This window comes from Triticum aestivum, chromosome 1D (genome assembly GCF_018294505.1).
Source record: "Triticum aestivum cultivar Chinese Spring chromosome 1D, IWGSC CS RefSeq v2.1, whole genome shotgun sequence".
NCBI lineage: Eukaryota > Viridiplantae > Streptophyta > Magnoliopsida > Poales > Poaceae > Triticum > Triticum aestivum.
Window position 1 is genome coordinate 276,457,735 of NC_057796.1, and position 13,894 is coordinate 276,471,628.

A 13,894-nucleotide genomic window follows, 5' to 3' on the forward strand; every position below is an offset into this window, starting at 1 on the left:
TGTGTAATGGCGTAACTGAGTGCCGAAGCTATCTGATGTAATTCGATTATGAAATCCTGGTTGCTTTCATACGGATATGAAATATCTGGCGTGTTTTATAAGAAATATCAGTTTGATTAGTACATGGATTATCAATAATAGGCTAATTACCCTGCTTATTGGGGTTTTCTATTGCAAACGGTTACTCAGACAGCACCGTGGGCGATGAACTCAAACAACCTGCACGGTTTGTAGAAAGTAGGCGTGTTCGATCAACTAACAATCACACACGGCTTCCGGCAGCGAACTGTTTGCGTTAGGCCACCTTGCACACACGTTTCCACACAAAGAACTGTGTGGGATGTACATACCTACGGAAATGATTTTCTGGGATTCACCGTGTGGGATGTACATACCTACGGAAATGATTTATGGGATTCACCGTGTGGGATGAACATACCTACGGAAATGATTTCTGGGATTCACCGTGTGGGATGCACATACCTACGGAAATGATTTCTGGGATTCACCGTGTGGGATGTACATACCTACGGAAATGATTTCTGGGATTCACCGTGTGGGATGTACATACCTACGGAAAGGATTGGGTTCCATGCCTCGCCCGATCGCACACGGCCCCAGCCTGGGTCCCACGAGGGCCTATCCCCGACGATTTCTGGGTCTTGTGGGAAGGACCCCCCTATCGCCCACACTCACTTGGCGACGGTTCCAAATGCCGTCGCGAAAAGGGGTTTTAAACCGTTTGTTTAGGACATCACTGTACCAATGAGCTCCCATCGGAGACACCTGTAGAGCACCTTTATAATCACCCAGTTACATTGTGACGTTTGGTAGCACACAAAGTGTTCCTCCGGTATTCGGGGGTTGCATAATCTCATAGTCATAGGAACATGTATAAATCATGAAGAAAGAAATAGCAACATATTAAACAATCAAGTGCTAAGCTAACGGAATGGATCAAGTCGATCACATCATTCTCTAATGATGTGATTCCGTTAATCAAATGACAACTCGTGTCTTTGGCTAGGAAACTTAACCATCTTTGATTCAACGAGCTAGTCAAGTAGAGGCATACTAGTGACACTCTGTTTGTCTATGTATTCACACATGTACTAAGTTTCCGGTTAATACAATTCTAGCATGAATAATAAACATTTATCATGATATAAGGAAATATAAATAACAACTTTATTATTGCCTCTAGGGCATATTTCCTTCAAGATATGTCCCTATAATAATGGGATGATCATACTCGAAGATAGTTCCTAAACTACTAACATTTCATCTACCTATAAAAAGGACAGACACACCTCTATCAAGGATCAAGTCATTCCAGGAGCAATAAGCCCATATCAAGCTAATTAAAATAGATCTACTCCATTGTAATCCTCATACTGATCCATAAAAAATTAGGCAGGGCGTAGGGGTATTACCCACCTGGGAGGCTAAAGTTGGGTAAAAACACCGTGCCACCTTCGTTGCTATCGAGATCCCTTCGGGCACCACTGCTCCCTCTACTGTCTTCCACGATCTCTAGTAGATCGTAAGATTGGTAGTGCATTGATCGTCGACATGCATGATCAGTTTTGCCGCCCAATGCAATGTGCAGATACATGAGAAGTTTCAGTCCAGGTTCATGGGGGTTTTGGTGGCAATGTCGTGCCAATGATGGTAGCTTGGGTGGCATGTGTGGCGGTGAGAGGGCATGATGGTTGAACTATCATTATTGATTTGGTTCGTACAGGTCTCGTGACGATGACCTCTTTTAGATGAATTATGGTTGTTTCATGAAAATTTGAACTTCTACCTTTGATATGTATTGAAATTGCGAGCATATGATCATATTTGTTTGAATTCTTGTCCGCCCATTTCTTTATCACCGCTTTGGTCTTTTATTAGTCAATGATTTATAGATGGAGGACACCCTAACATACCGATTTAGCATTCCATTATCGGATCTCCTAAATGGGAAACATGAAAAGTAATTGAAATCTTGTGCCAACGGGCCATACGGAATTCACTTGTGATAAATCCCAATGATAGTTTGAATGTGAAGAAGAGATATATAGCCAATAGGCAAGCAATTTTAGACTTGATGTTGGAGTAGAGAAATGATTCCTAAGACTTATCCCTATTATACATAAAACTGCTTTTTAGTCACAATTTTTGGGTAACCTACCAGAGATACTCTTACCGACTGCCATAACTCAAGGCATGAGCAGATGCCATAGTTAGGTTTTATGATTTATGTCCTAGTCAGGAGCAGCGTGACATCGACGACTGACTTTTACGGAGTTACGTTTTACATCCCCCCACCCACCCCCGCACACACTTGAAATTCGGAATGAAGGAGAAGGGTCTGTAGGACTTTTCATTGGATCCATCCATAAATTGTACCCCTCTGAGTTCAAAAAAGAGTTGCAGCTTTGAACTAAGATCCAAAATAAATGTCACAGCTTTGAACTAAGATTCGGAGTACATATTGTTCTTATAATAGTGTGATGCATTTTTCTCATGCGTTTAGCGAAGATTTCCCAGAAAAGCTAGGAGCATGTGGTAAATTCTTATCCGGTCGGACCGGCAACATAAACTTGCTTCCGTTTTCTATTTCTCAGCCTGGCCGTGGCCGGCCGCACGAGCTCCACGTCCTCTTCTCCCTCCCCCACACCCTAATCCACTCCATTTCCCTGCTCCGAACACGGCACGGCTCCTCTCCCACTCCCATCCCCCTCTCCAATGGCGCTCGCCTCCACCACCGCCTCCCGCCTCATCAGCCGCCGCCTCGCCGCTCCCCTCCCGCCTCCTCCTTCCTCTTCCTGCGCCGCGCCGCGAGGAGGGGCCAGGCCAGGGCCGCGCCGGTTCGCGGTGCGCTGGGAGGGCAGGCCGAGAGCGCTGTTGGGAGGATTCTCGGACGCCGGCGAAGATGCCAGCGACGACGAGGACGAGGAGGATGGCCCCGGCGCGCTCAGCGGTGGGCCGCCGAGGCAGGAGAAGGGGTGCGAGGACGTCATCGAGCTCGCCGCCGCTGCCTTCTCCGGGCCCGAGCGCTGGGACGTGCTCGGACTCGGCCAGGCCATGGTGCGCACACTCCTGTGTCCCTCGCCTTTCTTTCTCACTTTGATACCAATTTGCAAACGAACAGTAGCTTGAACATAAGAAACTGGAAACTTCCACAATAGAAACGTAGGGCATTGACTAGGTTAGGACTCTGAGAACATTTTGGTGCTGTTGTTATTGTAAGTGATTCAACATTTCAACTTGCGCAAGTTTGAAGATGCTCACTAGTTACTACTGACCTGTGTGTGCTCAACGCGTGAGTGTTTCTGCCTATGTTTTTGGCGGTTCCAAACGTGCAACTGACCATCACTACACTGTATTTGTACTATATTGTTCCCTGTAATTGGTTAAGTAAAAAGTCGAACTGAAGTTGTTGTCCTGATGCCAAATGGTGCCAGTAAGCTGTGGTGGCTGTTACTAGTGTCACCGATCCATCTGGTGGTTGTATGTTCATGATTATTTGCTGCTTGTTCCTCTGTGAAAATACAACTTATTTGACAATTGTTGTTTGGTGCCAAATATGTAATGGGCATCGGTATGCCATAATAAGATTAGCTCTTTGGATCAGTGGTAACTTATGAATGGCTTCTTGCTCAAATAGGTTGACTTCTCAGGCATGGTGGACGATGAATTCCTCGAGAGATTGGGCATAGAGAAGGGTACCAGGAAGGTCGTTAACCATGAGGAGAGGGGACGGGTCTTGCGTGCCATGGATGGTTGCACCTACAAGGCCGCTGCCGGAGGCTCACTGTCCAACTCGCTTGTGGCTCTAGCAAGGCTTGGTAGTAGTCGGGCCAGCAGCTACCCTGAGCTTAGAATAGCAATGGCTGGCAGTGTGGGCAGTGACCCACTAGGTAGTTTCTACAGGTAAATTCACTACTCTGACAATATTTTCACTTGCCCTGATCTTGCTGTACTATTGCTGCCAATAAGGTTTTTGGACATTATCTGACATCAAACTGCTGTTTGGATCACGCTGTTAGGCAAAAGTTGCATCGTGCTAATGTGCAATTCTTGTCCAAGCCGGTTAAAGATGGGACTACTGGGACTGTGATTGTTCTAACAACTCCAGATGCACAACGAACTATGCTTGCATACCAGGTTAGTTTCTTCACTAATGGCTTTCCTGCTTTTTACAATAGTTGGTAAACTTGTCTGGATTATGCTGTATCCTTAGACATAAGTTTATATGATCTTTACTCTTTGGGTACTTCAGAGTTGTGGTAATGCCTTCCTGGAAATGTAGCAATTCATTGTTTGGCTTCTTAAGAGCGTATATTATACACACTGTTTATTTGAAGTATGGATAACATTGAGAAAATCCATCTTATATCAATTTTTTCTTGGACAAGTATAGTTTACTTTGTTGGTCATTTATGTAGAAATTCTCCTGGCACTACCTTATTCTCTAACGATGCCCTGTAACTTGTCTTGCAGGGTACATCTTCAACTTTGGCTTACGATTCAGACTTGGCTGAGATAGTATCCAAGTCAAATCTACTGATAGTGGAAGGGTACCTATTCGAGTTTAGTCATACAATTGAAGCCATCAAACAGGCATGTGAAGATGCTAAGAAGAATGGTGCACTTATTGCTGTTTCAGCATCAGATGTGTCATGCATCAAGCGTTGCCACAGTGATTTTTGGTGAGACTAGCCTCCGTGCAGACGATTCCTGTTTCTATGGCACTTGCAATTATCTCGTTCAGTTGCACACACTACAGTCATAAGTCATCGTCCATTTCCTTTGAACTAACAAGAGATCCAAGTTATAAATCAGGAAAAAGAGGTGGCTTTCCACTTGCTTCCTATGGCGGTGATGACGTGCGTCTGCTCTGAAAAGTGCTACATTAGTGGGCTACATATGGCATAATGAACGACATCTAGTTCTATGTATTCCCAGCAGTACTGACTCCGATCCTAAACATTTCAGGGATATCGTAGGAAACTATGCAGACATATTGTTCGCCAATGCCAATGAAGCAAGGGCGTTCTGCGAGCTAACCTCGGAAGAGAGTACCATGTCAGCGGCGAGATACTTGAGCCATTCTATCCCTCTAGTGTCTGTTACAGATGGTATGCACGGTTCCTACATCGGTGTGAAAGGTGAAGCAATATACATCCCCCCGCCGGCATGTATACCTGTGGACACCTGCGGAGCTGGTGATGCATACGCATCAGGAATCCTGTACGGTATCCTCCGGGGCGCATCGGACTTGAAGGGCATCGGCCTTCTGGCTGCGCAGGTAGCCGCTGTTGTCGTCGGGCAGCAAGGCACGCGCTTGAGGGTTAAGGATGCTGACAGATTGGCTGAATCGTTCGAGTTCCACCTTGACAACTTGGAGTTCTGTTCAGATGCTGGAACGGACCAGGTTCCCAACTTATGATTTTTCCTCCCCCTCAAGTCAAGTCCTCAACAGGCGGCGACGATGGGAACTACCGAGGGCCGAAGTGGGCTGTGCCCCCTTCTCTAGAAGATCTCTTGAGCAATTGTTTAGTTTTACCACTCAGACTCAGGTTCTATATAAAATGGTAAACCAGCACCTCCTTCCTTGGAAGAGCATACTAGCAGGTAAATTCCATCAGATTGCCGGCCCTTCAACTTCAAGCCCCACCGCGACAGGTCGTAGGCACATTCACTTGTATATAGCATCTCATTCCTTTAGTCCTAGCTCATTGTCAGCTCTCTCGGCCTCTGTCACCATTCCATTGCTTACATTTTTGCACGGGAAGGATGCTACATACATTGATACACGGGTATTTTTATTTCAAAAAAGGAACATGATATCATATGTTTGGCTGTAATGTAATGCAGTCGAAAGACAAATGCCATCTTGGTCTAGAATGTGAATAAACTTCTTTCGGCGGAACCTGTGTGTCCACTGACCGAATTCGCGTCAAAGGGGATATGCTTATCATCAAAACTGTAATGCGATCGTCCGACTTTGTTGGATGGGATTGGGATTCGATTGTGGTTGGGTGGGACGTCGCCTTCAGCAGCGAAAGGTATAATATCTTGAGCTACTAGTCAGAGCTGCACTGCAACCAAGTGCAGTTCAGTGACCCAGATTCTCTTCTTTCTGCTAGCCTATATATATGGTACTTGTTCTGCTAGCTTTGTTTCTAGCTTGTTAATTTTTTGGATGCTGCGTGGCGTGGAGCACACGTATGCTTGCTTGTTTGCAAACTTTTTTTGTTTGATTTAGGAACGCCACCTGACTGTAACATGTTTTCCTAGAAATACGTGTCGACCTGCTGAGCCATTGGCTCAACAGTTGGCGAGAGCTGTAGACTGTAGAGAGTAGAGTAGATAGCACCATTTGAGCAGCTCCACCCCATGATAAAGAAAAAGTTTTACATATATACTCCCTTTGAAAACTAATATAAGATCCAGTGATCTATATCCATTTTCCCGACAAGTATTTTCGGACAGAGGGAGTACCAGCTAGAATTTGTAACAAAATCAGCAACATTGAAGGCTAAAGTGGCGAGTTAGTGTGCGCCAAAATTCAAAGTCTGAAGTAGTGTGATCCATCGTCTTAATGTGGCGAGTTAGTGCGGATCCGGAGTAACGTGGCAGAAATTTGATGGGCAGCAGTTTTAATTCTCCTGGGATTCATGATGCGCAAGCAAATACCCGTTACGCCCCTGCCTACCCCCCACTGCCTGCTAGCATAGGCCGTAAATACCAGCGGAAGCCAGGGGCAGGCGTGACAATTCCGGAAAGGAAAGGAAAACCCCCACGGAGACGCACGCAGCCCTCCCCTACTTGACTCGGAATCCAACAGCACGAAACGAACGCACCGCTCGCTTCCGCCCCTCCCCAACCTGCGTACCCTCCCCCCCACCGCCGCGCCGCCCGCCTCGGCTGAACGACGGCCGGGCCCTCTCGGCGGCGGCGATCGACGATGGTGGTGGCCACGGAGGAAATGGCGGTCTACTGCTTCGACACCCTCGTCGCCCACTACAGCGGCGAGCAGCCGCCGCCGCCCGCCTTCGAGGAGGGCGTCCAGTAAGCCTCCTCCTCATCCTCCCGGGTCGCGATCGGCCTCTCCCCTCCACGCCGTAAAGGATGGGCTATCACGGCGGTCTGGCGTGGTTTCCGGTCAATTTCGCCGCGGATTTGGGGGAAGGGCGTGCCTTTTTACGGCGGCGAGAGTGGATTTGGGTGTTTATTGGCTTGGATTCGTCGAGTGTATTCGCTAATTTCAGATGCAGAGATTATCTTAAGTAGATAGGAGGAAATATTTTAAGAAACACTCCTTCCCTTCACAAATGTAAAGATGTTGCAACTTTTTTTTGAATCGGATGTATATAGACACGTTTTTAGTGTGTTTGTTCACTCATTTCAGTCCACATGTAGTCCATATCGAAATATTCAAAACATCTTATATTTGTGAATGGAGGGAGTAATATTTTTTGGCCTTCCAGCTTTTGGTACTGGTTCATATCCTGCCATTCGTAAAATGTCGTCAGAGTTCCATCACAGTATTGTAGGTTTATTAAGGCCGTTTAGCTAATACGGTAGTTTCTGAAAAAACGTTTTAGTGTTATCTGGCAAAACATATATATACATACCATGCCTGAGCTCAGTGGGTTAAATCTTGTAACTTCAGCCCACTGTTTGTCACCTGGAAGAAGGCTACCAATGGTTCCGAGCCACGCCTAAGGGGATGCATTGGAACTTTGGAGCCCCGTCAGATTGTAAGTGGCTTCAAGGATTATGCGCTGACAAGGTAACTGTTCCAAGGACATAGGATTTCCATGTGCTTAGTATCAATATTTCCCAGAAGATTTTCTAGTGCACTACCAGGAAGTGTCACACACTATCTATTGATTGGATTATATTAACTACACAAGATCTCACTTGTAGTGCCCTGAGGGATCGGCGCTTTTCTCCGATACAGTCCAAAGAGCTGCCATATTTGGAATGCACAGTTTCTATATTGACTGAATACGAAACTGCACTCAACCACCTTGATTGGGAGGTTTGCTCCTACATGCTATTAACTCTAATTCCATTGGTGTCTATGGTCTTACAGCCAAAAATTCGCATCAACGCTATTTTCTTATGAGACTGCAGGTTGGAAAGCATGGTTTAATTATTGAGTTCACCGATCCTGACTATAATGTAAGACGGAGTGGAACTTATTTACCTGAGGTTGCTGCCCATGAAGGTGAGCACTTATCAGCTACATATCCCTCCATTAATATCCCTCAGTTCTTAAAACTGCTATACACAGTTACATAATCAGCCCAAAACCTGTTGAAAATTTCTATTGAGTTACAATGCCATTGTGTTGTTGAGAAATTTGTCTCCACATTTTGGCTTTGTGTATCTCTATTTAGAGTCTGCCATTTATCTAGCAAAATCAACCCTCCAGTCTGTACCCTGTTTAGATATCAAGTACTACCTCCGTCCGAAAAAGCTTGTCCCTCAAATGGATGTATCTAGCACTAACTTGGTGCTAAATACATTCATTTGAGGGACAAGCTTTTTCGGACGGAGGGAGTACTCATCACAGTTTACTCACTTGCTTGAATGTATAAAGAACCTCGATGCAAGAGAGCCTCCAAGTGCCGGATATGTTAACTTCATGGGATTTCACAATATCACATGTCCATATGGATGAAATAAATAAAATTGAAGAGCACGGGAGAACAAATAAAAAGCTTTTAATCAATACATTCCCATTTTAGTTGCCTCTCTCTCGATATATATAACATAGTCCTGAGATACCTGGCAGGATGGACACAACTAGAGACCATTGACTCGCTCATGAGGAAGGCTGGCTACAATGGCACCATCACTGAGTCTTTGAGGAAGAAAATCCGCGTCACCCGCTACCAGAGTACCCTGTACACCATGCACTATGGTGAATATACTGCATATGTCAAGAAGAACAGAGGTGAAATTAACGGGGAACCCATAGTTAATGGATTCAAACCAGGCCAGTGATTTATCTGTACTGTAGCAGGTACTACAACTATTTATAATTTGGCTTGGAAGGAATTGGCGTGAGAATTAGTTTAAAACAAATCAATTCTAGTCATTGATCTGCCATCATGCCATTTCATTCCAAAGAATGTGGGGTGCCATGTCAACAGCCCTCGTGTCATTCTGGGACACAAATTAAATGGTGATGGTTATGTATCTGTAAGCATATGCACTTTGATTACAAATAATTGTGTGAAATTAATTGATTTAAATTGTTCATTCACTGGTTATGATACCAGTAATCTTGTCTTGTTGCTTGAGATTTGATCTGGAATCTTAGTCAAAAGCTCAAACATAACATTATTGACAAGAAAAATACAGGATGAACTCACAATCTGATGTTTGTTGTGACCAACTGAAGCATGTAGAACAATTCTGAAATTACTTGGTACTATGGCAGTGCCCTTCTGTTCCTTTCCACTCTAGACAACTGGAGGCAGGCACCTCACACAAAGAGCAATAACACTGCATTGTGTAGAACAGCAAATTATTTGTACTGGAAAGGAATTTGTTATACTTGCAAGCAACCTTGGATGGGTAGTCAGTCAGGTTACCTTGCAGCAACGGCTCTCATTCGGAGTTGTATCAAACGGGTAATTTCCACACAAGTTCCTTGGATGCGGATAATCCCTAAGGGCCACCTAGATATTTATCATCATGGAGCATATCAGAGATTTTGCCACATTTATATGGATTCAACATCATAAAAGATTTAACAGTTCTTGAAACACAAAATCTGAACCATTTGTACTTGGCAGTACTGTTATTTGTGGAGCTTAATACATCATTTCTCAGTGCAAGCATGCTCAGATTACTAATACATAGATGTAATATAGCAAGAAGTTGGAAAGCCAGTTCAGAGAGCCTCTTTCGCTACTACGACAACGTAGTCACCGTCTTCATCAAAATCACTTCCTTCAGGGCTGAGTCTATCCATCTCTGGGAGATGGTCATACCCATCTTCTCCAACACGCTCATCGGCACCATGATCGTCATGCTTTATTGGCGAAATGACAGGAACAGCAACAGCAACATCCTCAAAGTATTCAGATTCAGACTTCAGCAGCGGCTTGTCAGGGATGGTTTTCTCCTTGAAGAGTTCATCCGTGCCACTGTTGTGCGTTATCGGCGACAAGTCAGGAATGACGACCTCCTCAAAGCATTCAGACCCACATTTCAGCGGCGACATGTCAGGGATGATTTCCTCCTCGATGGGTTCATCCACAGCACCGGCATCACCTTCAGTCTCACGCTTTGCCTGCGACATGCCAGGATTGACGACCTCCTCGAAGCATTCAGAGTCACACTTCAGCAGCGACATCTCAGGCATGACTTCGTCCTCAGAGAGTTCATGCTCATCGACACCACTGGTGCCATCTTCAGGTTCGCATTTCAGCGGGGACATGTCAGGAACGCTGTTGGGCAACGGCACGTCGGGGATGGCTGCAACAGAGAGCTCATCTGCGCCGTTGCCATCTTCAAGTTCGCTCTTCACAGGGCACATGTCAGCGAAGAGCCCCCCAAAGGGCAATTCGGAATCGGACATCACCAGCAGTGGCTCGCCAGGGATGCTTTTGACATCAGGCTTGGCCTCAAGAGGCCCCATCTGATGGATAGTTGGTTCATCTTCTTCAATCTTCAGAGGGTTATCCAAGCGATCCCCAGCAACGCGTCCATGCAGGCCGCCATTACCGTTGGCGCGTCCATCCAAAGTTTCTGCGGAATGCTCCGACCGATCTATTTCCACCTTGACTTTGATATACAGGCCATGACAGGAAAAAGAGAAGATGTTCCCGTGGTTCATGAATTTTACATCACGGGGAATATGGTTAAGAAAACAAACAATTTCCTTGGTGCCTTTCGATTCATATGCAGCTACCGAGTTAACAGAACAATAACTGATCTGACCTCCAACGGAAAATTAATCGGCCAGACATGTATGAGGGGTAGAAGATAATGAGAGGAAGAGAGAGTGAGAAAGAACCTACCGGGCCTTTGGCCGCAACAACGACCACATCGTCGTCGTCTGATGCTTTGAGATTCAGCTTCTTGGCGAACTCGGCGGGGTCGATCTCGCAGCAGTCGTCGTCCTCCTCGGCGTCGAGACGACCCCCTCCGATCTCCAGTATTTTCACCATTGCTGCCCTTCGCTGTTTGAGCTTCTCCTTGCTCTGCTCGGTTGAATGGGCGATTGCCATACGGGAAAGGTGGAGGCCTTTATATACAGCGGATAGCAATGCCTGATTTATGATCGCATTGAGAACAGGTTGCGGAATCCCAAATGGCACGCTTGTGACCGAGGAGCCTCGTGTGGGAATCGAAGGGACTCTGCACCAAGTCATCAATATACCACGCATTAGGCCCTTCCCCATGGAGTGTGAAGTTATGGTGCACGCGTTTAGAAGTTTCAAAAAAATTCTAAATAAAATCTGTGAAAAATTTATGTGTTCACTACGGATCCATGAAAATTTGTTTTCAACAATATAATTGTAAGCTGTAGAAAAGCACAAAGTTCCGCCCCCACCCCCCCCCCCAAAAAAGGCCTATTTAAAAATACTTTTGTCTATGGCACGTCTAGGTAGGTGTGCACAAGTTATTGCATATCTAAATGACACAATCAAGCATAAAATGCAAAGAAAAAGAAAAAAAGAAAATATCACACGAATCTTCACGTAAGATCAATGACATAGGATTTAGATGTGCAATACTTATGACACATCTAGATGTGCTTTAGCAAAACTGATACTTATTTGTCTTTTTTTCGTAGGCCACATGTGAAAGTAAAATGTTGTGAAATTTTGCACATACATAGCACACATGTGTGCGTTTATAAAAAAACTTATTTTTTAAGGGTTGTAGAAAATGTTTTTTTAATGGGCACCATAGTACCCGTGCACAATTTTTTTTTGAGAGTACGCCAATGGCGTACCTTAGCTTTATAGAAGGTAGAAATATATGTACAAGAGATTACAAGGGGTCGGCACCACGCCCACTCCACTCTCACTCTCTAAGTCGATTACTCACAAAACGTAGACACTCCCGAGCCTCCTGCCAATACCCACAATTTTAACTCTTGGAAGATGATTTCCATAGTGCCCCAAGCATCCCTAGCAATGCCCAATGCTCGTTCACAGTTACCACTACTATGCCTTATTTCTCTTCATAAAGTGGAGGCATTGTTCACTAGTGCAGAACGGGGCTTTAGCACCGGTTCGTAAGGGCCTTTAGTGCCGGTTCTGTAACCGGCACTAAATGGTGGCGACTAAAGGTCCCCCCTTTAGTACCAGTTCAGCACGAACCGTCACTAAAGCGCCACCATGTGGCACGAGCCAGGGCGGGGGGCGGGGAGCCAACCGGTACTAAAGGTTTGGGGGGTTTTGGTTTTATTTTTTATTTTTCCTTTATTTTTGTGTTTTCAATTTAATTTAGAGATTGTTTTTACATTATAATGAGTTGTTAAATCACTAGGTGAAGTGATCAAGTATATGCGATATCCATATTACTTGATCACTTAGGACGATCCATATCCACTACAAACTAATCCGCGGTAGTTTCACCTAGTGATTTAACAACTCATTATAATCTGCGGTTTCTTTCATAAATGATATAATAACTCATCATCATCATCATATTAAGGCTGGCCATAGTGGGGGTAACATAAGTAGTATCATGCACTTGGGACTCGCAAACATGCTTATGTGGCAGGCAATTAAAGAAGAGAGAGATGATTATAGTAACATAGGTAGATACCGTAACATAATAAATGTGATTCTACTATGTGTCATGCATGGCAATAAATAAGACCACCCATGATACTAATCTATGATACTATGCACTATAGAGGTAGTAACATAGACTAGTAACATATGCATGTTACTAGCCTAAGTTACTCCCCACTATGACCAGCCTAATATAAAAACTCTTGCATCATATCATAACCAACAACAGTACTAGCTAGCTAATAATCATCATAGTCGTCATTACCACTATTTAATCATCATAGTCATTACCGCTATCTAATCACCACCAACACTCATTGAGTGTTAATCACATAGAGATGTGAACTAGATTGTTGACTCTAGTAAACTCTTTGGATGTTGGTCACATGGTGATGTGACCTGTGAGTGTTAATCACATGGTGATGTGGACTAGATTATTGACTTTAGTGCAAGTGGGAGATTGTTGGAAATATGCCCTAGAGGCAATAATAAACTGGTTATTATTATATTTCCTTGTTCACGATAATCGTTTATTATCCATGCTAGAATTGTATTGATAGGAAACTCAGATACATGTGTGGATACATAGACAACATCGTGTCCCTAGTAAGCCTCTAGTTGACTAGCTCGTTGATCAATGGATGGTTACGGTTTCCTGACCATGGACATTGGATGTCGTTGATAACGGGATCACATCATTAGGAGAATGATGTGATGGACGAGACCCAATCCTAAGCCTAGCACAAGATCGTGTAGTTCGTTTGCTCAGAGATTTTCTAATGTCAAGTATCAGTTCCTTAGACCATGAGATTGTGCAACTCCCGGATACCGTAGGAATGCTTTGGGTGTACCAAACGTCACAACGTAACTGGGTGGCTATAAAGGTGCACTACAGGTATCTCCGAAAGTGTCTGTTGGGTTGGCACGAATCAAGACTGGGATTTGTCACTCCGTGTAAACGGAGAGGTATCTCTGGGCCCACTCGGTAGGACATCATCATAATGTGCACAATGTGACAAAGGAGTTGATCACGGGATGATGTGAGTTACAGAACGAGTAAAGAGACTTGCCGGTAACGAGATTGAACAAGGTATAGGGATACCGACGATCGAATCTCGGGC

The 13,894-nt window shown here is 44.7% G+C and overlaps 2 protein-coding genes across 2 annotated transcripts; both read left to right on the forward strand.

The window, feature by feature from the left end:
- Positions 1-2,630: 2,630 nt before the first annotated feature.
- Positions 2,631-9,273, forward strand: LOC123181445 (uncharacterized sugar kinase slr0537). The gene is made up of 8 exons (XM_044593703.1): positions 2,631-3,078; positions 3,659-3,924; positions 4,041-4,158; positions 4,495-4,703; positions 4,990-7,068; positions 7,673-8,044; positions 8,140-8,233; positions 8,804-9,273. The coding sequence occupies exons 1-5, from the start codon at positions 2,737-2,739 to the stop codon at positions 5,441-5,443; spliced, it is 1,389 nt and encodes a 462-aa protein (XP_044449638.1). The 5' UTR covers positions 2,631-2,736; the 3' UTR covers positions 5,444-7,068; positions 7,673-8,044; positions 8,140-8,233; positions 8,804-9,273.
- On the forward strand, positions 6,784-9,273 carry LOC123181446 (uncharacterized protein At2g38710-like). Its single transcript, XM_044593704.1, has 5 exons — positions 6,784-7,068; positions 7,673-7,792; positions 7,930-8,044; positions 8,140-8,233; positions 8,804-9,273. Exons 1-5 carry the CDS (start codon positions 6,965-6,967, stop codon positions 9,013-9,015), a joined length of 645 nt encoding a protein of 214 aa, XP_044449639.1. The 5' UTR covers positions 6,784-6,964; the 3' UTR covers positions 9,016-9,273.
- Positions 9,274-13,894: the final 4,621 nt, after the last annotated feature.

What these genes read in the sequence shown, in the direction of transcription:
- LOC123181446 (XM_044593704.1), top strand. Translation starts at nt 6,965, where the DNA reads ATGGTGGTGGCCACGGAGGAAATGGCGGTCTACTGCTTCGACACCCTC. An exon ending in GCCTTCGAGGAGGGCGTCCA is followed by an intron (nt 7,069 to 7,672) that starts GTAAGCCTCCTC and finishes TTGTAACTTCAG; the next exon opens with CCCACTGTTTGTCACCTGGA. An exon ending in AAGGATTATGCGCTGACAAG is followed by an intron (nt 7,793 to 7,929) that starts GTAACTGTTCCA and finishes TCTCACTTGTAG; the next exon opens with TGCCCTGAGGGATCGGCGCT.
- LOC123181445 (XM_044593703.1), top strand. Translation starts at nt 2,737, where the DNA reads ATGGCGCTCGCCTCCACCACCGCCTCCCGCCTCATCAGCCGCCGCCTC. An exon ending in TCGGACTCGGCCAGGCCATG is followed by an intron (nt 3,079 to 3,658) that starts GTGCGCACACTC and finishes TTGCTCAAATAG; the next exon opens with GTTGACTTCTCAGGCATGGT. An exon ending in CGTTGCCACAGTGATTTTTG is followed by an intron (nt 4,704 to 4,989) that starts GTGAGACTAGCC and finishes TAAACATTTCAG; the next exon opens with GGATATCGTAGGAAACTATG.